The sequence below is a fragment of the Podospora pseudoanserina genome, chromosome 5 (genome assembly GCF_035222485.1).
Source record: "Podospora pseudoanserina strain CBS 124.78 chromosome 5, whole genome shotgun sequence".
Classification (NCBI taxonomy): domain Eukaryota; kingdom Fungi; phylum Ascomycota; class Sordariomycetes; order Sordariales; family Podosporaceae; genus Podospora; species Podospora pseudoanserina.
This window is the reverse complement of record NC_085924.1, coordinates 1497624-1520503: the sequence shown is the minus strand read 5'-3', so window position 1 is coordinate 1520503 and position 22880 is coordinate 1497624. Positions and strand designations below refer to the sequence as shown.

At 53.2% G+C, this 22880-nt stretch overlaps 9 protein-coding genes and 2 non-coding genes across 11 annotated transcripts; 3 read left to right on the top strand and 8 right to left on the bottom strand.

The window, feature by feature from the left end:
- Positions 1–201: 201 nt before the first annotated feature.
- Positions 202–292, bottom strand: QC764_0077270. The gene has a single exon. It is a non-coding gene; the product is annotated as a tRNA-Pro (tRNA).
- Positions 293–586: 294 nt separating this feature from the next.
- QC764_0077260 (uncharacterized protein) lies at positions 587–2012 on the bottom strand (the record flags this gene model as incomplete). Its single annotated transcript, XM_062940736.1, has 2 exons — positions 587–1835; positions 1903–2012. The coding sequence occupies 2 exons, from the start codon at positions 2010–2012 to the stop codon at positions 587–589; spliced, it is 1359 nt and encodes a 452-aa protein (XP_062798831.1).
- Positions 2013–2042: 30 nt separating this feature from the next.
- On the bottom strand, positions 2043–2673 carry QC764_0077250 (uncharacterized protein; the record flags this gene model as incomplete). Its single annotated transcript, XM_062940735.1, has 2 exons — positions 2043–2405; positions 2647–2673. 2 exons carry the CDS (start codon positions 2671–2673, stop codon positions 2043–2045), a joined length of 390 nt encoding a protein of 129 aa, XP_062798830.1.
- A 396-nt stretch (positions 2674–3069) lies between these two features.
- Positions 3070–3465, bottom strand: QC764_503665 (uncharacterized protein; the record flags this gene model as incomplete). Its single annotated transcript, XM_062947619.1, has 1 exon — positions 3070–3465. The coding sequence occupies one exon, from the start codon at positions 3463–3465 to the stop codon at positions 3070–3072; it is 396 nt and encodes a 131-aa protein (XP_062798829.1).
- Positions 3466–4147: 682 nt separating this feature from the next.
- Positions 4148–6101, bottom strand: QC764_503660 (uncharacterized protein). The gene is made up of 4 exons (XM_062947618.1): positions 5274–6101; positions 5080–5209; positions 4472–4989; positions 4148–4387 (listed from the first exon to the last, which is right to left on the bottom strand). Exons 1-4 carry the CDS (start codon positions 5624–5626, stop codon positions 4279–4281), a joined length of 1110 nt encoding a protein of 369 aa, XP_062798828.1. The 5' UTR covers positions 5627–6101; the 3' UTR covers positions 4148–4278.
- A 1177-nt stretch (positions 6102–7278) lies between these two features.
- On the top strand, positions 7279–8468 carry QC764_503650 (uncharacterized protein; the record flags this gene model as incomplete). The annotated part of the gene is made up of 3 exons (XM_062947617.1): positions 7279–7347; positions 7429–7790; positions 8015–8468. 3 exons carry the CDS (start codon positions 7279–7281, stop codon positions 8466–8468), a joined length of 885 nt encoding a protein of 294 aa, XP_062798827.1.
- Positions 8469–8804: 336 nt separating this feature from the next.
- On the bottom strand, positions 8805–10295 carry QC764_503647 (uncharacterized protein). Its single transcript, XM_062947616.1, has 3 exons — positions 10255–10295; positions 9266–10207; positions 8805–9214 (listed from the first exon to the last, which is right to left on the bottom strand). The coding sequence occupies exons 2-3, from the start codon at positions 9409–9411 to the stop codon at positions 8944–8946; spliced, it is 417 nt and encodes a 138-aa protein (XP_062798826.1). The 5' UTR covers positions 9412–10207; positions 10255–10295; the 3' UTR covers positions 8805–8943.
- Positions 10296–11692: 1397 nt separating this feature from the next.
- Positions 11693–15984, top strand: QC764_503640 (uncharacterized protein; the record flags this gene model as incomplete). The annotated part of the gene is given in 8 exon segments (XM_062947615.1): positions 11693–13251; positions 13325–13500; positions 13575–14345; positions 14415–14870; positions 14945–15001; positions 15044–15157; positions 15170–15423; positions 15510–15984. 8 exon segments carry the CDS (start codon positions 12873–12875, stop codon positions 15982–15984), a joined length of 2682 nt encoding a protein of 893 aa, XP_062798825.1. The 5' UTR covers positions 11693–12872.
- A 596-nt stretch (positions 15985–16580) lies between these two features.
- On the bottom strand, positions 16581–16664 carry QC764_0077190. Its single transcript has one exon. It is a non-coding gene; the product is annotated as a tRNA-Ala (tRNA).
- Positions 16665–17556: 892 nt separating this feature from the next.
- Positions 17557–21760, bottom strand: QC764_503630 (uncharacterized protein). Its single transcript, XM_062947614.1, has 2 exons — positions 19056–21760; positions 17557–18999 (listed from the first exon to the last, which is right to left on the bottom strand). Exons 1-2 carry the CDS (start codon positions 19368–19370, stop codon positions 17752–17754), a joined length of 1563 nt encoding a protein of 520 aa, XP_062798824.1. The 5' UTR covers positions 19371–21760; the 3' UTR covers positions 17557–17751.
- Positions 20025–22538, top strand: QC764_0077170 (uncharacterized protein). The gene is given in 6 exon segments (XM_062940734.1): positions 20025–20269; positions 20346–20462; positions 20474–21026; positions 21097–21324; positions 21391–21741; positions 21793–22538. The coding sequence occupies 4 exon segments, from the start codon at positions 20835–20837 to the stop codon at positions 22273–22275; spliced, it is 1254 nt and encodes a 417-aa protein (XP_062798823.1). The 5' UTR covers positions 20025–20269; positions 20346–20462; positions 20474–20834; the 3' UTR covers positions 22276–22538.
- The last annotated feature ends 342 nt before the right edge of the window (positions 22539–22880 follow it).

Here is a 22880-nt window from a genome sequence, read left to right as displayed (position 1 = left end):
ACGGTGGTTTTGCTGCCCTACTTGAAAGTCTTGAAATACGTGTTCGGGGCAACCAAAGAAGCGTACTCAAAAGCTAGCAGCATAGCGGGAGAGGGCTGAAAAGTTCAGAGATTCGGGAGGAGAAAATACATACACGATTGCCCTGGGAAGAAAACATTGGCGTGGTCGACAGACTGGTTTAGCAAAAATGTCAAAAGGATGGGGCCGAGCCAGGGCTCGAACCTGGGACCACTTGCAACAGCAATGAGAGGAAGTTCCCAAAGCAAGTATGCTACCACTACACCACACGGCCTTGGATGGATTGATGGAAAAGCACATTGAAAAATGGATATGTAATTGGTAAGCGTTCTCTAGTTTTGCGATATTGGTCTCTTTGTTTCTACTGACTTTGCGGTGTTTAGTTGTGACGATGGAAAATTTCGAAGCATGTGGATGGGATCTGGATAAGGGTTTCGGGATATGACGTGTTTGACTATTAACTGATGTAGATGTTCTGACACTCATGAAGTGGGAACCGGTCTTTACCCGACTCGGCCCTTCAAATCTCCATAACCCTCGCCGGATCAATCCTATACTCACGGGAGGCCTACTGCTTGGTCCTCGCCTCCCCATCGCTGGCAGGCCGTGGTGTCTGACCCTTTTCAGCTGCATCGTCAGAAGAGCTTTCACCCTTGCTCACCAGCCCAAACTCCGTTTCGTGTTCCTTTCGAAGTGGCACATGCTTCTCAACAAACGTGGCAAGGAAGCCTAGACCGGCCATGTCAACAATAACATACCAGACCGCATTGAGAGCGTGGACGTAAATCCCGATCAGCGCGATCCGGATGTCAGCTGGCAACGACCCGATCCCGCCCTCCGCCTCCGAGGCAGACACGAAAGCGTACGCCGCTCCATCCGCCAGGAAAGACTTGAGCTCCCGGCTCAACATTGGGTTACTCTCCAGCCGTGTGTTGAACTGCCCGTTGAAGACGATACTCGCCATCGTGACGCCCCACACCAGGCCGAACGACCTCACAAAGCTGTACGTCCCCGTAGCGACGCCGACATCCTTCTCCTGCAGCGGTGCCAGCGTCGATGGAAGCGTGGCGGTAAAGATGACAGCCGTTCCCGCCGAAGCCAAAATCTGAAACCCAACCCACGTCCCCGTGCTCGAGTTCTCGCTGAGCAACGAGAACAACCAAACCCCGATCGCGCTGAAGGCAAACCCGACAAAATGCAGAGGGATATACAACCCCGTCTTTGACATGAAAAACCCCGTCATCCCCCCCAGAGGGATGATCGCCAGCGCAAACGGCAAAAAGTACACCCCCGCCGTCAACGGGCTCACCCCGAGCACACCCTGGAAGTACACGGGCAGAAAATAGCTAATCGCCTGCAGCACCACACCCCCGAAAAAGATAATCACAAACCCGACCGCCGATGTCCTATGTTTAAACAACCTCATCGGCATGCTCGGCTCAACAGGACCCCACCTCTTCCCCTCAGCGGACTGATGAACATGAAACACCACCCACCCAGCCACACCCACCACTATCGGAACAACAACCTTTTCGCTCTTCCAAGGGTAACCCCTCGTGCCCCCCATGATAAGCCCAAAGAACAGGCTGACCATACTGGGGATAAACAGCCCGTTGCCCACCCAATCAACCCGTCTCACCACCTCCCCCCACCCCAAACTCTGATACCTCACCCGGAGAAGTAACAAAACAACAACGGACCCAACAGCAGAAACAGGCAGGTTGAGCCAGAAGATCCACCTCCAATCCGCCCTCGCCAACGCACCTCCTATGATGGGGCCGATGGTGGTCCCAATAGCAGCGGTGCTCAAGACAGCACTTAGATACGGCCCTCGATGCCTGGGGGGTCAGGGCACAGATGATGATATCGCTCAGGACGTATAACCCCCCCGTTCCGAGGCCTTGGACTGTTCTTCCCGCGATGAGCATGGCAACGCTGCTCGCTCCACCGGCGATGCCTGACCCGAGGGCGAACAAGGCGATGGAGACGAGCATCGGGTTGCGACGGCCGAAAATGTTGGATATCTACCCGAAGAAGGGCTGGGGGGCGGTGGAGGCGAAGAGGTAGGTGTTGGCTATCCAGACGTAGTCGTTGCTGGAAGCCGGGGAGCCGTGGTTGAGGGAGTGGGTTATCGTTGGGAGGGAGATGGTGATGATTGTTGCGTCGATGGCGGAGATGAAGGAGAGGAGGCAGAGGACGAGGAAGACGAGCCAGATGCGGAGGGAGTGGGTAAACTTGTCCGCTTCTTTGACTACTGTGGGGGAGGTCTTCTCGCGGTGTCGTGGTGGGAGGGGGTTTGGAGGAGGGAGCCTGGGTCGGCGGGGGAGGCTGTTGGGCCTAGGGGAGCCGCCATGATTTGGTGTGAGCTCTGGTGATGATGGAGCTGACTGTAAGAAAGAGGTGAAGTCGAGACAGAGGACGGAGAAGGATCAAGCGGGTGCGGCGTTCAAAAAGCCGTTTGAGCTAGTCCGTACATGTTACAACCCCGGCAGATGTGGGAGGGGAGGAGGATTGAGGGAATGAGAGGAGGAGAATGGTGGGGGGGAAGGGGTGAAGGTGAAAAGAAAAATAAAATGTCTGTCGGTTGGGCCAGGCTGCCTTGACAAGTCATAAAAAATGCGAACCAACTGTTCGGATGTTGCGTTGGGAGATCATCGCTCAAACAAACGACAAGCTGATGACAGGTTCAAGTCGACACAGTGTGTCGCTTTCCAGGCGTCCCAGGGGGGTTGCATGCACGTCGGGACGTTTACCGTGCATGAACGGGGGTGTGGTAGCGTGGCCAGGCTGAGCTGGTAGCACACGTGCAGTGTCCCGGGAGTTATATAAAACACATGCTGGATATCAAATCAGAGGACCCTGCCCCCATCCACACAAGTCAGACTGTTGACTGCCTGACAGCCCGCGTCTCTGCGCATAGGAACCAATAGTCCAACAATGTGAAACCGAGCCCGAAGAAGCCGCCTTATTTTTGATACCTGATGATCTAGGCCGAGATAAGACGTGTCGCCAAGCCACGAACACAACGAACACACCCAAGATACACCCAGCTCAAGGCAGGGAGGAAGCAGTTAACCCCGCGATCCCGCAGAAACCAAAGACCCACGACGCCGCAAGACGGAAGAGCGCCCAGCTGGGGTTGCCCCCCTTGTAGACGATATACGTGTCGAGAATGCCAGCATAAAACCCATACACCGTCATGATGGTGTCCAACTCGGCGAATCTCCCCCTAAAGTAAAAGAGGAAGGCGACAAGACCGATGATGGTGGTGCGAGACTGGCCTTGAACCATGACAGGCTTTGCCTCGGGTGCTTGGGCGACGTTGGGAGGGAAGCCAAACTCGAGCATGGCCCCCTCGGCGTTGAAGATGGGCCAGATGCCGCCAAAGGTGCTGCTGGCGGCGAGAATAAGCGCGGGGATGTGGCGTAGAGAGAAAGGATACGACATTGTGATTTGCCAGCGGAGGCGCGGATTTCTTGGAAGGGGTTTAGTTTTTTGTCGATCTCTGGTAGGCAGGAAGGAAGGAAGGAAGGAAGGAAAAGATAGGTATTGAAGCTGTGGGCAAGGAGGCAAGCAAAGCTGAAGACGGGCGAAACACGAGTCTTGATATGCACCGAGCGGCAGGAGGGGAGGCGGGGGAAAGCCACGAGCGGTTAGCTGTTTGTAGGGGCTTGCAAGCAGACAAGCAGACAGAACAAACGTACTTGTTGCACAGTGCGGAGGTGTTGTCCTAATCAAGTGCTGTGTTTCATCCGACTTTGCTGCGGACGCGGATATCGGCCCGGTTGAGAGAGGCACAGCACAGCTCGTCTTTCCAGCCCCCAAACCGGCGACTTGGCTGGGCGCTGGAGAACTGGAGAACGGCATTTCGACGGGTCCTTCTGCCACTGCCGTGCTGACATGCCCCCCCAAAACAGCCGCGCATCTGATACCTACAACTGCAGCCTTGCGGCGAAACGCTGCGAACTAAGAACGCGGCAATCTACACATCAAGTCTGCTCAGCCTGTTGGTCTATGAGTACGAGCAATGGAAGGTGAGGTGATATCGTGAAAAGGCAGCAGCGAGCATAGCATCGCAGTATGTGCGATAGCCGTGCCGCACCCACTGCGCAGTAGCGTGGAAGATCGCAATAAAAACAACAGTTATTTTTCATTCACGTATGCGACTATGGTATCTAAAATCTTACAAGCCACTCCCCTCCCTCATTCCCGCGCAGTCAAGCTAATCTTGGTCCCAGGGAAAGGATAGATAAACGTCCGCTAAGCAAAATACCTCGCCGCCCCCGGGTCCGTTAGCTGCATATCGTATCTTGCGATGAGCAACCCCAGCATGGCCTTCATGACTGCCGTGACGTAAAACCGCCCAGGGCTGCGCCGTTGGTGATAGCAACGTCAGTGTCTCACTCTTAGTCAAACAACCTCGGACTGGAGAGGGAAACCTTACCAAGCGCACCTTCCTGTGCCCCATAGCTGCCAGTCAGATATGCTGGTGAAGTCGGATGATTTGTCACCTGCCGAGAATGATGGGCGGCTGTCGATTTTGGCGACAACCGCCGGGTCCGCAAAGCGGAAGCCTTGAAAGTCGTTGGGTTTGGAGAAGACGGACGAGTCCATTGCCATGCCGCGGGCTGCCGTGACGATCCATTCGCCCGGGTTGACGGCTGTGCCGTCTGATAGCTTGAAGGGCTCGAGTGCCATGCGGCGGGTGCTGACCGATTCGACCGGTGTTATCCTGGCGGATTCTTTCATGAAGCTGTCGAGGAGGGGGAAGCATTTGCCGCCTGACTTCTCGAACGTCTCCCAGCCGGTGGCCTCGATCTCTTTGCGGAGGGGCTCGACGTATTCCGGGTGGAGGCAGAGGTCGTGGATGGCGAAGCAGACGGTGGTGGAAGTAATGTGGACTGATCCAACCATAAGGCAATGAGCTCGTAGACGATCCTTTCGGCCGTCCAAGGGCTGTTTCTTGGGGCGCTCTCCATGATCCATTGCATGCAGTCTTTCTGCAGAGAGGAATCAGCTGTCAGTATTGCATTTTCGCAGGCGCAAGGTGACAAGGCTTACATGTTCAGGTACCTTGTGTCCAAGTTTGGCTCTGGAGTACTCGTCCACCCGCTCAGCAGCGACTGGGAGCAAGGTGTCAAAGATTACAGAGCTGGAGTTGAGCTTGTTGGAAAGGAACTTTCCGATAGGCCTTGAAAGAGTAGGAAGTCAGCTACATCTCGCCCTCGAACAGCGACGGGAAAAGGCGAGCTTACTCGGACAGAAACTGGGGCAGCAACCGCAAGATCTCAGCAATGAGCAGGGTCTGCTCAATAAAGGTCATGGCCGCCTTCATGAACTTTTCATTCTTGGCCAAGTCCTCGCCAAAGAACGCCAAAGCATTCGAGTGTGCGATGGCCTTGATGATGATGTGGTAGAGCTTTGGCGTCATGGTCTTTCCATCCTCAAGCTTGGGGGCCGAATCAATCTCGTTGTCCATCAGGGCGCTCATTGAACGTCTGATTTGGGGAAAAACCTCAGGCAAGTGGTTCGTGAGCATGACGCGAAGGGTTCTGATCAGTGGAATCCCCTCGGCACCCCTCTTGTCCATCCAGTTGAAGCTTGACATGGTGTGTTTGGGTTGAAGCAGCTGCTTGGCTGCGGCCTGAAGAGAGAGCACATGGTCGGGAGCTGAGTCGATCTCCCTGATGTGTTTCCAGGACGACACGACGACATAACGGTTCTCGGGGACGTCGATGTGGAATGGCTTCCCAGGTCAGGCCTTGTTGAATTCTTCCTCGATGATCTTGGGTCCTTGAAAGAGGAAAAGCCATGCTCGAGCACGTCTTTTGAGGAAAGATATGGGCGAGTGGGCCACAAGTCATGGTCGGGAAGAGGTGAGGATGTTGACAAGTGTAAAAACGATGGCCAGGGATAAGCAACTAAGCACGAACCCCTCGGTCTCGCCGCCGGTGGAAAAGGTGTTTAGCAACATGGCGGCGTGTGCCTTGGGGAGGTGAATGATGTTGGGATGGTGAACAAAGACAGAACTTCTGGAAGCTTGAAGACAGAATGGTTTATCAACATCAACCGATCATCGAGGCCGCCTTAGTTGTCCCGAGAACCATCCCGAGGTTCCCGACGGCTTGGTTCTCTTATATAGCTACTATACTCAAAAAGTCTCAGTTGCGGCACTGCACACTGGTCAACCAGTCACTTCACGGGCAGTCGTGCAAAAAGGGACGTCGTCTCTGCTACGCCACTGATCATCTACGGGAATTGCAAGACATGTTCACGGCGGACAGTTACATCGACTGCTGTGCCCTTCTCGGATTGACCAAGGCTGGACACCTTTGCCCTGCTAGTGCAAGGCTTCTTCTCTTCAGAGTTGATAGCTCCAGTCAGATGGCAGTTACGAAGCCGGAGCAACGGCGCTGGCTTTTATGCCACGAGCATGCATCTAGGCGATGTTGCAACGTTGTGCACACGTGGGAAAGATACGAAATGGCACAGTGCACAGTTTAATCTTTCATACGGCCCACTATTTCTGTCGTGTCTTTGGCGCCCTGCATGGGCTTTACCGCGAGCCTACACGCCTAGCGGTAGTCGCGCTACCAGGTTACGGAAAGGATCAGTAAGCACCCATGTAGCGCTGACGCTAACAGACAGAAAATTCAGGAATGGTAGTTGCCCATGGCGTGGCTTAGTGTTTGTCTCTACTTATTTTCTGTCCAGCCGGCAGCGTAGCATCGAGCCTGTTGTCCGAAAAGGGTGCAGCAGTGTTCCAAACATCGGTCTTAGTCAGTGGCAGGGCAGAAGCGCTACCACCCCGCACTCGCTGTTTTTTCTTTTTTTTTTTTTTTTCAGGCACTGATGCAACTGAAGCAGCCTGTGGTCGCAAGTCCTCTCCGGCATATCTCATCAAGATGCTGAACATCTAGTGTCTCAAAGCTCTCTACCTACAGAGCAAGTGTACTATGGTGAAGTAGGTGGTGAGTAAGTTGGGTAGGATGCCTTCACTTTGATATTCCGCCGACAACCCGGGAATTTTCATGCACATAACACCAGAGAAGATGGGTCGCTCACGATGGTGAGCGGACGAGTTGGGACTGGGCCGCATTGCTGCTTACCCAGTGGCGGATGCCCACAATATTCGCAGACGACTGCAGGTACTTATCTGTGGTCTGCCATGAACGATGCTGATATTCTACTTCCACCTCAGGGCTTTGCGTGATAGGTCTGGTCGTCGGGATCGCACAATGGTCTTGCCTATACACCAGCATGAGCAAGGGCTTGGGGAAGCACTCCTGGGATGTCCCCATCACGGCCCTCACCGTCAAGGTGATGCAGGTGAGCTCCTCTCAGAACTGTCTCTTCCAACACCGAATCGTGTTAACACGGGATGCACCATAGATTCGCCTAGCTGACCAGTTGCTTGGCTCCATCACCCACTTCGCAGTGAAGGCGTCCCTCGTCTTCTTCTTTTTGCGTCTCTTCGGCACCCTGACCTGGGTCCGAGTGACCTGCTACGGACTCCTGACCTTGACGTTCCTAGCCTATGGCTCGTACGAGGTCGTCGTGCTTGCCTTTTGCATCCCCCAGCCAGGCGAGGAATGGGGTAACGTCGTCCTCGCGAGGTGTGCCACCACTGCCCCTGCCACCATCGCCGTCAATGTCTGCGCCGTGGTGGCCGATCTGGCCCTTTTCATTATGCCCTTCCCCATCATCGCCGGGTTGACGTTGAGTCGGCCCAAGAAGAAGGGTTTGCTGGTTGTGTTTTTGATTGGATTCCTGTAAGTGGGCACTTGGTACCTCGGACTTGGAGGGCGCATGTATATTTACTGACCTGGACAACACACTGCGTCGTGGTCACCAGCGTCGTCGGTCTGGTCTACAGGGTCAGGGTATCCTACTACACCATCGATTCCATCTGGGACGGCGGCAATGTAGCCATCACAACGCATGTCTTTCCCCCGTGCCTTTTCCACAAACAGAAATCACTAACATCAACAAACAGCTACATGGAAGTCTTTGGCACCGTCATCGTGGCCTGCACACCCGCCCTTCCGGGTCTCTGGAGCAACGTCCTCAGCGAATCAGCCTTCTTTTCATCCCTCCGCTCCCGCATTCTGGGGTCTCGCTCCCGCAGAACGGGCGATAGCAACGTCAGTGGCAGCATGCCCACCGCGAGAACGTACCCGCCGCCGACGTTCCAAACCGAGTCAATCTCCAAGACGTCGTTCAGGACTGGGTCGCAGAGGGAGCTTGTGGGAGAGGAAGACGGGATGGATGAGTATCCGTTGAAGACGATCCAGAAGACGATGAGCGTTAATGTGAGCAGGGCTGAGAACAATGATGGCAAGACTGGGGGAGATGGTGATGCAAGGAGGAAGAAGAGTAATGGCGGGTGGGAGGAGTTGGGGGAGGGGAACCGTGAGAGTACTGTTAAGGGGGGGAATGCGAGGTGGTGAGCGGTCGGAGTCCGGATTGGTTTAAATTTTGGATAGTATAGGGTACCTACTGGAGGGTATCATAGAGACGGTGATCCGATGCCCGTGTTGAAGATGCCTGTGCAATTACCTACCCATACAATGCAGAGAGTATGAAAGGCCTCGGTGTATGTAATCTTTGCCGATTCTTAGGGGGTGGCCGGCAAGGCCACCACCTGACCGGATGAGAGATGACATGAGTAAAGAGTGGATGGTATACAACAGTGTCTCATCATTTGACCTCAAGCAGACGCCCTCAACCAAACGCAACAGCTTCCAGAGCTACCCAAGAGATAAAGGAGGCACCCATGTAAGTCTGTTTCTTTGTCATATCCGGGCTATGAAACTACTTTGAAGTCCACACACCCTTTCCAATTGAGACATTGAACCCTTCACCTCTTTCCATTCACACACCCCCTCCTCCACAGACCCACCCCAAACACACCACCACCCCTGCTTAAGAAAGAGTAAAAGAAGAAGGCCCGCTGTAGGAGCTAGCAGTCCACTGCGACCCAGGGCTGAAATAATCCAAGTTGACAGCCGAACCAACAACATGAGCGTCGCTCAACACAAAGCGGTAGTCGCTGAGTGCCTTGTTGATGCGGAAGAAGACAGCGGGGTCGCTGCTGGTGAAGAAGCCGGTGTTGGTCGGGATGGTGGAGCCGGTGGTGGTGTGGGTGAAGGTGACGGCCACGTTCTCGGGGAGGATCACCGCGCGGGCGGTGTAGCTGGGAATCAATCTGTCAGTAAAGGCCCGGGTCGAGAGGAGTTTGACTTACGAGCAGGAGGAGGAACCGCAGGTGACGGAAAAGTTGGTGACTTGGGCACTGGTCGCGCCGTGGGCCTGCTTGGCGACTACCTCGGCGGGAGCGGCAGAGGCGAGGCCGAGGAGGCTGAGGGCGGCGGCGGTGATGGTGAACTTCATTTTGGTGGTGAAGAAAGAACTGAGGTGTTCAGAACTTTTTGTTCAGATTGAGTAACGATATGAAGGTGAGTTGTGGTGGTGGTGAAGAAGATTCAGGCTGAAATGTTGGAGGATACGTTGTGGCTTTTATAGACGAGCTTTCGCCACCTCCAACCTCCGTTGACCCTTTTTGATCATGGGAGCATTTCTGTTGAGCAGCTCTGTCGCCGTCGGGCTTGGCGTGATGATGTCCTGTGATCTTGTGAAGGATTGATAAAAGGGAGGTTTGTTTGGGTAGGAGCTCGACTAATGCTTGTGAGAAGGAGCTAGGTAAGGTATGTGCATGCGGAAATGAGGCTATTCCAGGATCGGTGAACGGTGAGTAGGGGTTTGTCGTGGCGAACCAGGTCTCGCCCACGCACAAAGGTAGGAAAGAAGTCTGCAACCTGCAGGTAGGAGAAACATCGCACTGACCAAACCCAAGCTGGAGGAATGTTTGGTAGGGCGTTGTTGTCCAAACCCCCACTAGACCATGTTGCTCATAAGTGGGGGGTTTTCATCCGATTGGTACACTTGTAAGACTGTGCTGTCACGTATATCAGCGCTGGACTATTTGGGAGCCGACGGTTGACAGAGCCGCAACAGGCCCCCATTCATCAGCTCAGGGAGTCTCAATATTTTGCGTACGACTTTGTCTTCTGTCGCCCCAGATTGCCTTTTGTTTCGTTTTTTGCAGCAGTTGATCCTCGACTGTGATGAAAGACCCTACAAGGTAGGTATCAGACACAACGGGCATAGTTTTCGTGCCGCGCCGTCCCTACTAGTATGAGTGGCGGTCCCCTGCATGTCTTCTAGGGCAAGTACCTTAGTCTGACAGCAAGGTAACGTGCGGGGTTCACTGTTTCGAGCCATGCATATTGGCATCGTTGTACACCCCCGGCAATAGAAGCTTTCCCCGGTTCTCGGAGCAAGCATGTGGGGGTTGAGTGACCGGGGCCCGGTTCACCGAGTGTCTACAAAGCTTGGTACCATGAGGATGGACAAGGCATTGATGTTAGCATCCCAGAGTTCAGAAGCGTTTGAGCACCACGTTGCCAAGTTTACGTAGCTGCCGGCTCAACACGTTTGCTGGTAGATGGGCTTCTGCTGCAGCGGAAGTTCTCCAGAGAAAGAGGACCCTCATAAGAACGAGAGGAAAGTCGACCAAAGTATAGCACACTCTCCGCACCTTACCATAGGGGCATGATGCACCCGCAGCACAGGCAGCAACATCACACCGAATGAACAACCTAGACACCACAGGAGTCAGCCCTAGGGATGAATAGGCATGCTTCCCCGCATTTAACCGGATGACAACTTGGCAGGGATCGGAGACCACAGGTTGATCTTAGTCAAACTTACTCATAAAGACAATACTCAGTCTTGTGAGATACCTCCAGTCACCTCTTTTCGTCTTCATGGGACTTTTCTTAGCGCTGCATTTGCATTGCAAGACGATAGCGTAATGCAGCATGCCAAAATAGGACTTACGAAAACGAGTCGGACTTTATTCTCGGACTATGAACCCTTGTCTCTATCCTGGGGAATGATGGTGAATGAATATATTAAATTCCAAGAGGGGACTGCGTCTCTGGTTGTTTCGTTCTAGATGAGGTTAGAGTGTGACTCAAGACGCCAATTTGGGCAAGTGGTGATGTTCACCATGCAATGAAACCAAAAATAAGCCTTCAGTGTATGACACATGGTTGAGAATATTTCTGCTCTGAATCAGGTGACCCGAAACCCGCAAGGCTTTCGCCATCAAGAATAGTCCTGGACACTCTAGGGTTGTCATGTTCTTTGTCGTCCTCTTGCGGGAGTAGAGGCGTTGAAACTCAGCAGAGAAAGGTTGATGCTCTCGTCTCAACATGCCAATGTGCTAACCATTTGTCGGAGTAGCTCTGAACCACGTCCAGGCGGAAGTTCCACGCGAGTCTCATGCTTGTGGGGATATTTTACTTCAGAACATGACATTTGGAGAGATGCTTTTGGACATACGTAGCTCTGCTCATCTTGTTTAGGACCAGCAAGTATCGATAGCTCAGCTATCAGCTTTGGCTGTAAGCTTAAGTTTTAAAACCCAGGCAGTTAGTTAATGCAAAGTAATAATTGAAGAGAATGGACAAAAGCACATATATCACACAAGAAGGAAACCTGAAGTACGGTAGGTAAAATACCTATTCAGATTATCCATTGTGACACACACATCATCGTATGATAAGAGCATTCAATTTTCCCGTCATAGCTAGCGCTATTATGGATTGATAATATGCGGCTTACGGTGCTGCCTCCAGGTTGCATCTGCCACCCCAACTGGCCAGAACCTACCTACTCTGTCCGATCTTATTCTTGTGCTTCAGCTCAGGCTGCCCCGCATCAACATGCTCTCTCCCTTCCAGGCTCCACCCACAGTTCGGAGAATCATTGTTCACCATGTCGGCTCCAAATCCCGATATTTTCACTCCCAAGCCACCACGCAGAAGAGGGACTGTGCCGGTGCGCCTGCCGTCCTTCAGCCCCAATGACTTCTCGGCATCTCGTGGCCCCGACCTCTCTTCTACCTTTCGCCCGCCCCATGCTGAACCTCAGGCTGCACAGCAACAGTACATCCCGGTCCCACAAAGCGCCCCTATCCCTCCCTTCCCCCCTCCCTTTCCACACTATTTTCTCCCAAACTCCCAAACGCCTGTCTATCAATATGTGGCACCTCAAGGGTACCCAGTAGCGGTTCCTGGCAAGTCATTGAGCGAACCACGTGCGCGTATCGGACGAGAGAGAAGGAGCAGGAACCCCGAGCGCCACAGCATCAGAGAAGAATCACTAGACGTAGAAAGTCAGGCGAGATCAAGGTCATCGTCATCGTCGGATTCAGGCCGGGACAGTCCGCCTAGGAGACACCATTTCCGACATTCGTCCCGATATAGTGCTTCCGATAGCGACGAGGACTTTGGATCATCCACCCTGTATTCCTTCACACCTTCTCGCATCTCCCGCGGCGTGTCAGCAAAGGGCCCTGGGGCCGTTTCAGGAGATGATGAAGATGAAGACGTCGCACCCCAGGAAAAGTCCCACGACCCTATAGGGGCACCTTCCGTGTCCCATGTCTTCGAGTCTCACTACATCGGTGACGGAGTTCGGGAAGGGCATCATGCCGCGAGGCTGTCAGTTGTGGATGACAAGAATATGAAATATCATCCTCTTTTTCGGTGGTTGTGAGAAGGCCCTTGATCTTTATCTATATACAAATCTTGATTTTACCAGTTGGACCTCGATTTGGCTGACCCTGAGAAAAGTCACATAAAGCCTCGTGGATCACGGCCCATGTTGGACTTTGAGCATTTTTCGGCAAGTTCATCTGCCCTTGAAAGTACCAGAGACTCTACTGACATTGTTGTAAACAGAGAGAAGTCTTTCGAATCGAGAGCCTCTCGACTGGAGAGAAGATGGCAGCGGCAAAGATGTTCTCGAAGCTAGGGAATGACAACTTTCGGTCGATGCAGTTCTCGGACGGTCGAGATGTACACCGAATGAAGCCATCTTATCTTCGTGGAGAGATCCCAGCAGACAGCCAGTACAAGGGCACACAAGCTCGAACTTTGCACTGGATCGCACTTCCGTATTTCAGCGCTGAACCGTACTCAGGCCTCGAAGCCGGTGCCGGAAGTGCCTCCGCCGTCCCAGCCCCCACCCTGCTACAAAGCCAGTTCTCCCACGTCGCCAAAAGTCGAGATCTAAGACAGGCCGTTTGCGGGATTGGAAATAATCTACAGCAGGAGGTTTGCCTTCACGTCCCACAACTTTGGTGTCTGATATTTGACAATGGTAGGTTTCAGGCTGTTACCTCAGTTACATCTGCATACACAGATTTGAAGCTGACGGATCGGATTGCTATCAGCGCTCATCGTCACATACATCAACCTGCCAGACAAATATTTCCCTGGTGACTATGTCATCAAGACAACCGGGTCATTGGACGTCCTCGCGGGGATTTTACGAACCAAGAAGATTCTGGTCTGTTTTGGAACTTGTGTCATGTGGTCGATACCGCTACATGAATGCCAGACATGGTTTGTGAGTGCTTGTAGTGTCATAAGGGTCTGTCTGAAACATGGGCCAGCTGACTGACATGATTGGGAATGCCACAGGCTTTGACATCTCGTTTCAGCGAGTTCTGGCCTCAGAAGTTCGAGCTCCTTCACAACAAACGAAAGATCACGGTAAAAGATTGGCCGGCAATTTGGGACCGCGCTCGACATGTCAAAAATCATGTTAAGCTGGAACTCTACTTGGGGTACGTGTTAGGGACCTGGATCTACCGTTCTATATTCAGGTTTCGAGTGACTGACTTGCCGAGTGCACGACTTATGGCGCCACAGCGCGGAAGACTACTCCCTGACATTGCGAGCAAAGGGAAAGGGAATATGCAGAGCTCAACAAGTTCCGCGCATGAAGACACTTCAACGAAACCCGGTACTGCAGGAGATGGCGGCTCAACATCTGCAACTGTCGAGACCACCGACGGAAGATTCACCAACGCCAACGGGTTTGCTATCTTTACTTGTATGACTGGCGTATTGACCCCAAACTCCGATGACAGCGTTGAAGATGCATTACTCGAGCAGCTTGTGGAAATCCGTGATTGGCTGCTCTACATGCCGAGCTTCGGTGACGCGAAAGCCTACAAGTCGTGTACTAAAGATACGCGTGCTTCTGTGCGTCGCTACCTGGAGAAACGGGCGGCGGAGCTGAGTTCTGTCGAGTCGCAAGGTCGAAAAGACCAGCGTGCCCAGCGTGACTTTGAGGACAGGATTGACATCTTCAATGCTGCCGAAACAATCTTTGCCTTCTTCCTCCCCGTAGACTTTGATGGGCCGACCGTGAGGAGATATTGGGGGGCTGTCAGGACCATCATCGGAGTAAGACCTGACAAAATGTCTTTGATCCAAGAACGATGGACCTGTTACTAACATTTTTTATGACACTAGGAGAAACGCGAGGGTCAACATCGGTACCAAGCTTCCATGTATACCATCCGACATCAGCTGAGAATGCAAGCCTTGGACTTGAGTCAGCTCAGCGAGATTCTCTCTGCCGCCCATGGCGCCGATCGTGCTCAGATCACCGTGCCGACCCAGATTATCGACGCCTGGATCCATCTACTTCTGGGCCTGGCCAGCTTCCCAAGAGACAGTGACCGTTCCGAGCGGCTGATTGGCGATGCGAGGCGAGCTGCAACAGAGGGCGCCAACATAATCATCACCTCACTCTCCCCCAAGTCTCTCGTTGAGAATTCCGTCATCCTGCCCCTGGAGATATTCTCCTTGATTAGCTTGAAGGTCATACAAAGCGCCCCCAATGTACCTGATTCACCCTCGAACAAGGAAAAAGCGAACACATACAGCGACGTTGCTCAGATCTACCGCAACCGTCTCGACAAAATTGTAAGTGAGCATAGAGGTTGGGGTGGAAAGTGTGCCCCGTTGGGTATCATCCAGAGACGCTAACTGCCCCCCAGGAGACGGACATATCGAAGAGACCAAGTGACAGGGTCAATGAAGAGAACCTCAAACTCGTCGGTGAGGAAATCCAAGCCATATTGTAGACACTCCTCTAGCAATACGTCATATTTTCTCTGCTCTTGGAGAATGCGAGTCTTGCGATCGACAATACTACCACTTTTAAAGAAAAACCGATTGTCCAGGCTGCCGGTCACTCCAAGTCTATGCCGGTGTTCATCTAGTCGTGGAGCCGCGACCGTGAGCCTGGTTATCGAGGTCATCAACACCGAGAGACAGAGGTTCGGGCTTGGGAGTATGGTCGGGAGCATTCAAAGTTCGACATGTACGACAACCCTTTCGCATTTGACCTGGCCAGCGAGGATAGCCTGTTCAAAGTCAAACCAACCGACCCCGGCGGATATCGAAAGCTTCTTCTTCTCGAATGCCACTCCAAGACTGACCTTTTGAAGCAAGAGTTCCATCAGCTGGGAGCCAGGTGCGCGAACCTGAGGGCGATGGCTAGTTTGTTCCACTCTCCTGAACACTTACACTCAACTAACAACAACATCAGAGCCAATACAGCGCAGACACGACAAAATTCCGACAAGACAAAGCCATCTACGCCTTCACTATTGTCACCGTCATCTTTCTCCCCCTAAGCGCCATATCCAGCATCTTTGGCATGAACACGGCCGATATCAGGGACATGGAGGATAGCCAGTGGATCTATTGGGCCACGGCCATCCCGGTGACGCTCGCTGTGATATTGTTCGGTCTTTACTGGATGGGTGAGCTGGGAAATACCTTTAAGTGGGTGTTTTGGAGTTTGGGATCTTGGATATTCCGTAAAGTGGCGGGAGACCGCGAAAAGGGACGGGAGATAGTGGACAGGTGGTTTGGACAGACGGACCCGGTTCCGCTGGGTCTGCCGAGTCATATGCAGCTGGCGTATCCTATCGGTCCGGAACGCAGGCCGACGTATAATCCAGAGAGACCCGCGAGATCGGTTTCTAGTGACGAATCTGTTGATATACGTTATCGCAGCAGGTTTGTGTAGGACATAGATAGCTAAGCGTCAGAACAGTATCGCCTCATGAAAGATTACCGAGTTCATTACCACAGCACCACGGGTTCCTTTAACACAGCCAGTGAGTGGTAATATTTAGACGACAGCTCAATCGTCAATATGGACTGAAAGCCTTTCAAGACAGATTATCAACACATCCAATTGTCCATCCCAACTCTCCGTTTCTGATCCTGTCTCAATACATCGACAGCGAGTTCACATATAACAAGCCTGCATACAACAATATTCACTTAGTCCCGGGGAAGAACCCAGGATAAAAAAGGAAATTCGGAGCAAAAAGAAAAGACGTCCCAGTATTATATTTGTATTCCCAAGTAGGAGGCTCCAACTCAGGTGTTGAGAGAGATAGGTGTCTGCCTGTGTAGAGAGAGAGAGAGAGAGCCCGTAATCACATCCCAACAAATGAAAGCTGACAAAAAGAACCCATCCCTCCCTCTCCACTCACATCATCAACGGAATTTCCACTTTGTGGAGAGGAGGAGGTGAGAAGCTTTCCGGGGGGCGCAACAGTCACAGTTAGAGACGGAAAGTGGGGAGGAGAGTGAGTTAAAAAGTGTTAAAAACAATGGACAATATGGGAATTGAACCCATGACCTTTCACATTGGCAATTGAATGCGAAGCGAAAATCATACCCCTAGACCAATTGCCCTGTAGAAGTTGTTAGAAGAATTGTCGAAAGTAAGCTTCTTAATTGGAAAAACGAAATGCGAGTGGTGTTACCGTGCCAAGGAAGTGGGGAAGCGATGAGGACCATGTCACTGCGGGAGACACAGTGAGGTTGTGTAACTTATCAATCCGTAAGACATTGCTAATAATTTTACGTTTTACCCAGATATCTTTAGCACCATCCCCAAGACCTATTGCATATCGGTGACTCCCGCCGGATTGTTTGACCGCCCACATGCCGCCCCTCCCGCCACACAAGGTCAGTTTAAGATTTCAGGGGCCATCTCTCAACCCTAACCCAATTTGATCCCCCTTTGTCCCGTGACATTCCGCCATACACACCATCGTGACCTCGCAATCCTCGCTACATCCGTAATTGCACGCAGGGAAGTTAGCTTCTATTTTTCACCGGGCAATCGAGAATGGCGTGAGCTAGAAGAGATCAGCGTCTTCTTTACTTTTATCGGTAAGACCCTGGATCTTCCACCGCATTCGTCTCTTTTAGGTTTTTCCACATTCTAAGACTAACAGGGGACCTCTCGCTAGTGAATGGGGGTGAAGCTAAAGCCTACGTGCAGGTGGGACTGGGTGATTTCTTTTCCTCGCTGGGTACGGAGTTTGGTCCGATCCACTTGGGGACCTGGTCGAGATCCATCAGCGAGATAAGTTGGAACTGCCATGTGTGGTGTCATGTGTGTGCCATGTGGGAAGTGGCTCCTGCTTTTGGAGATGAGATCGTGGCATGTGGGGAGTGAAATGGCGACGAGACAAAGCTTGACTTGATGTTGATCGATGGATTGCGGATGGGGATTCTTGAAGACGAAGGCGGGATGAGTGGGTGGATTGAAGAAATCGAATCACAGCACGATGAAGAGCAAACATAAACTGTTCATTGAGCGAACGACCACAGGTTGAATGGTGAATCGAAATGGAATTGACGGCCGTTATTCTGATCAAATGGAACGCTAACAAGGACGGTCGTTACATGACATTACTATATACTAAACACAAAATTAATGATATATATTACTTTATTAGGTTATCCTCCTCTGTCATCCCTCCGCAGCATCCTAAGCAGCAGGGCCGTAGAAGTTGAAACGACGTCTAGAGTCGTACTTGTCCTTCAACTGCAAAAGCTTGGCGCTTCTCCAGCTCTCGTGGCCGTACATTTCCTCCTTGGTCTCATCACCATAGGCATAGTTGAGGTAAATGTGCTTCTGGCTGCGGCCGCTGCCAGCGTGCAGAATGTTGCGAAGCTGGTTGCCAAAGGCCTGGGCCTGGGCATCAAGAGCGGCATTGCCAGGAGTGTACTGCACAAGAGGAGCAGTGAGGAGGTTGTCCTCGCGGAACGCATAGGCGGTGGAGGCGGCATCGACAGCCTTGACACCCTGCATGGAGTAACCCTCGAACATGAAGAGGGAGTTGGCGAAGGGGGACGAGGAGTTGGTGCCCTCCTTGAAGGCCTCGTAGACCTCGGCCATGGCGGAGGGGTTGTACTCGGGGAGGTACAGAGGGAAGCGGGGGTTGGCAGCACCGGTCTTCTGGCACGGGGGTCCATCGAGGGAGATGCCGACCCAGCTGGAGACATCCTTGTAGGTACCAGTGTTGTTGGTGACAGAGATGGGGCCGAGAGCAATGAAGGGGGCGGTGTAGGCAGTGTCGACAGCAGTGACACCCTCCTGGATGATGTAAAACTCAACAACGGGGCCGGTGGGGTCAATGGGGGGAATGTTCATCCAGTACGACCAGTTGATGATGTCAACAGGCTGGGTGCCGTTCTGGAGGAGGTAGTCGTTGGCGGCCTGGTAGAGAGCCTCGACCTTGTCACCAGTGTACATCAAGGTGGTGATGGCCCAGTTGGTGTGGACAATGGGGAAGATCTTGATGGTGACAGAAGTGACGATACCAAAGTTGTGGCCAGCGCCCTTGAGGGCCCACCACAGGTCAGAGTTGGAGTTGATGGTGCGGAGCTGGCCGTCGGCAGTGACGATCTTGGCCGAGACAAACTGATCAGCAATGAGGCCGTGGTGGCCTTGCAGCCATCCGTGGCCGCCGCCGAGAGCGGGACCCATGTAGCTGACGCACTCGCAGGTACCGGTCACGGCCTGCTTGCCGGCAGCCCAAAGGTGGTCGATGAGGACCTTGGAGTTGGTGCCACCGAGGACAGTAGCAGTCTGCCCATTGCCCGAGATGCTGACACCTGACAACTTCTTCAGGTCGATGGAAATACCCCAGTTCATCTGGCCCAAGGTGGTAATGGCACCATGGCGGCCGTTGTAGGCCAAGAAGGGAACATTGCAGTTGTTGGCAATGCGCACCTGGCGATCAAGTTAGCATTTATGGGAGAATATTGCTCGCGGCGAGGAAGACCTACAAGCTTCATCACATCCTGCTCAGTCTCGGGGGCGACGCTAATGTCAACGTAGGGAACACCCCCGCCCACGTTGGACCATCTCTCGGTGGCGGCGTCAAACTCGGTGGTGTTGGGATAACGAATCTCGGTTCCGGGGGACAGTTGACGGGCAAGACGCCAAAAGTCAGCAATGTTGCATCCCGGAGCGCGGGACAAGGTGTCGACGGCGTACTCGATGGGAGTAGGTGCGAAGTCTGGGTCCTCCTGCTCCGGGAGCTGGGCAGAAGCCACGGACCACGAGGCCGCGGCGACAAGAGTGCTCTTGAGCCAGCGCATTGTGATTTGATGTGACGGATGGGGTGGCCGAGGACTGGAGGGGACTGGAGTGAGAGGAACCGAGAGTGTTGCCCTGCAAAAAGCAACGCCGAAAAAGCCTCCACGAGAACGTGCGGTGCCGCGGTGTTATATGTGAGAGCGGGCGGTCCAAGCCGTCGGGTCCAATCGCTGTTTGTTTATTGGACCCAAGCCCCCGGAACCAAATAACCTGTTGCATTGATGCGCGCCACTCGTTCTCGACCGCGAGGCCTTACCCCTTCCATCTCTGCCGGCAGAAGGACTATTGTCAAAGTCGCATCATCTTGGCGACAGGCACCCCATTCCCAGTCTCCCACCAAGCCATTGCCGAATGTCTGGCAAAAACCCGAGTGTTTCTGTTAGCTGGCGTTAGTTCTGCTGGGACGGGAATAGGCGGCCGGACGGCGGTGCTGTAAGAGGGAGACTGGTCTTTGATTTCATTTGAAAAGCGGTGGAGTCTGGAGTCTGGTCCAAATTACTAAACATTAACCCCATCCACTAGCCGAGCCGGGGGTTGTTCCGAGGGTCGGTCTAGTGTCCCATTCTAGTCAATACCGGCCGCTTAGAAGCTCCACCTCCTCCTCCACCTCCTCGTACAACAGAACGCCGACCTCGGTGTTTCTCGTGGATAATCCGGTAATGAGTGCGGGGCAATCGATAACGGTTGGATTCCATCGACCAATGCTGGCTTTGAAATCCCTCAACGGCTATCGCACGGATAGTGAGAGTCGGTCAAGTCGAGATATTCCCAAGTGTTTCGCTGAAGTTGTTAGGTGGAGAGGCAAGGGTAAGGGTAAGGGTATGTATATACTGTAAATGCCGCCTGAACTCTCGGAGCAACCTGACACTTCAGCTTCACTAGTGATGGAACCCAACACTTCGTAAGTCGCCCCTGAAAATGCAACAGTGGACATCGGCGTGGGGGCTTGGGTCTTCCAAGACTGCTAACCCATGCAGCTAAACAATTCCAGCTTTGCCGACGACAAGTTCTGACCGACCCAACTGCCGCCATTGGTTCCAAGAGAGTTGCGAGGTTGCATCCCAGAGGGGTGCTTATCGGCCAGACTGACCCAAGGGTGTTCCAGGAAAGTTCCGTCTGCCAATGTGCATGAAAAACATATCTTTCACCAAGTAAAAAAGCAAACAAGAGGCATGCACGTCACCCCTTAGACCCCCTACGCCTTTTATCGTGGCACGAAGCCTCGTCTCCGATCGGTTCCTCAGCTGCCGAAAGGGTGACCTTGTTGATCCCTTCCATGTGCAGAGAGCTAGTCAATGTTTTCCCCCGATGTACAAATCCGTGATGGGTCCCATGTCTTCCTGAACTGTGATCTTCCTGTCTTTTCGCCTTTTTCGTTTTTTACCTTCGGGTCTCAACATCCGGGCTTTTGCGATTTCCCAGATTCCACAGATAGCCGAATCGCCGGTCCCTGATATCGAGACCCGATGGCAGACGCAGGCCCACCATCTCCCGAGGCCATCGCGGCGGCGGTGGCCGCTGCGCGGACATTCAACATCACTCTCTGGACGCTGTATGCTATAGGCGTATGCACCACGGCTCTGCGTACGTACTCTCGCTTTGACCAGGTTGGCTTCTCCAACTTTGAAACAGACGACTACCTCGTGTGGGTGGCAGTTGTAGGTCACCTCCCAACATGAACCCAACATCAACTACGTCTCGATACTGATCATCGCTGCCCAACACCAGCTTCTCTACACCCTCCAAGCATGTCTGGGCTACCAAATCGGCAACCTTGCCCAAGGCCTGGCAAACAACGGCATGACGGATGAGCAGCGGATGTCGCTGCTTCCCAGTGACCCAGAATGGGACAGGAGAGTCATCGGTTCCAAGGTCCAGGTGATGGGATGGACCTCCTACTCGACCCTGATGCTGGTCCTCAAGCTGGCCATGTTGTTCTTCTACCTGCGGTTGACGGTATGCCTCCCTTCTTCACCCAGGTTGCTCGCCTGGGTACGAACGACGATTGCTGACTCTGTCTAGAACGGCCTCGGTCGTCGTTACCGCATGCGCGTCCACGCTGGGTTCGTGATCATCATCGCCGGTTGGCTCGCCTCCGTCCTGGCTGTCTTCGTCGGCTGCATGCCCTTCCACAAATACTGGCAGATCAACCCCAACCCAGGCAACAGTTGCCAGCCCGCCATCGCCGGTCCCATCGTCTGGGCTTCCTTCGCCGCGAACGTCACATCCGACATCTACCTTATTGTCATTCCCCTTCCTCTTCTCTGGGGTTCCCGCCTCCGTCTGGTAGAGAAGATCGGTTCCACCCTCGTTCTGAGCGCCGGCATCTTTGTCCTCGTTTGCGCCACTTTGAAGACCATCTTTGTCATCACTGTGAGTCCCCCAACGTGTCATGTGTAGTCCCCACCACTAACCCGCCCCCAGGACGACGTCAACGGCGCCGAGCTCGCTGGCGCATGGGGCACCCGCGAAGCCTTCGTCGCCGTCGTAACCACCAACCTCCCCATGGTCTTCCCCCTCTTCAAATCCTGGCTCAGACCCCTCTTCGGCTCCACCTCGCAGCGCACCACCGACAACAAGTACAAGACCCCGGAGGGTTTCCGCTCCATCGGCGGCGGCGGCGGCGGCGGCGGCTCCAACTCGCACTCCCAGTTCAGGAGGGGCAACGGGAACAACTCGAATATTTTGACCAATGTCACCTTTACCGAGAGCGAGGAGAGGATTGTGAATGAGATCAAGATGCAGAACATGAAGACTGATGTTTCGGGGGGCGCGAGGAGTATGCATACCAAGGAGGCGGACCACAAGGGAATTGTTGTGTTGACCGAGTTTGATGTGAGTGAGGATGCGAGGAGTGTGCAGAATAGTGAGGCGGCGGCGCCGGCGAAGCCGAAGGAGACTTGGTGACGAAGGGGTGCATCATGGTACCCTGATCTACCCTATGCTTGATGGGCTTGAGGGGGAAACATGGTATGAGGAGGGGAGGGGGATGATTGTTTTCTTTTGTCGGGTTTCTTTATCTTCTCTCCTTCCTGCCCTTGGCTCTTCACTTCATTAAATATATTTTCCCTTGAACACACTTTGGAGACGGAGGAGGACGGGATACGTATACGGCGGGTGATGGTTTGGATGGCTTGCGGTTTTTTCTCAATTTGGATGGATATACCCCCTTGATGCTGTTGCGGTGTTGTGGAAAGATTATCACGACCATCATGTATCTCTTTTTTTGAGGATGTGAACTTTTTATCTTGTTTCGATATCCTCCAATTACCTATATGTAGTTGTCTGTCAAATGTTATGTCTTTGTAGTCTACATGTAGTTGCCGTTTGTGGTAGCTCGTAATCTTCAGGGGTCAGGTGGGTGGCTGCATGGAACTTGTTTAAACACTATTGCTGGGAGAAACGGATTTCGGCATTGATGATGGTGGTGTTTTCCTGGTTGGGCTGCCATGCCAAGCTGCTGCGGACCTGCTGCGATGCTTGGGTCACCTGCTGATTGGCAAGTCATACGA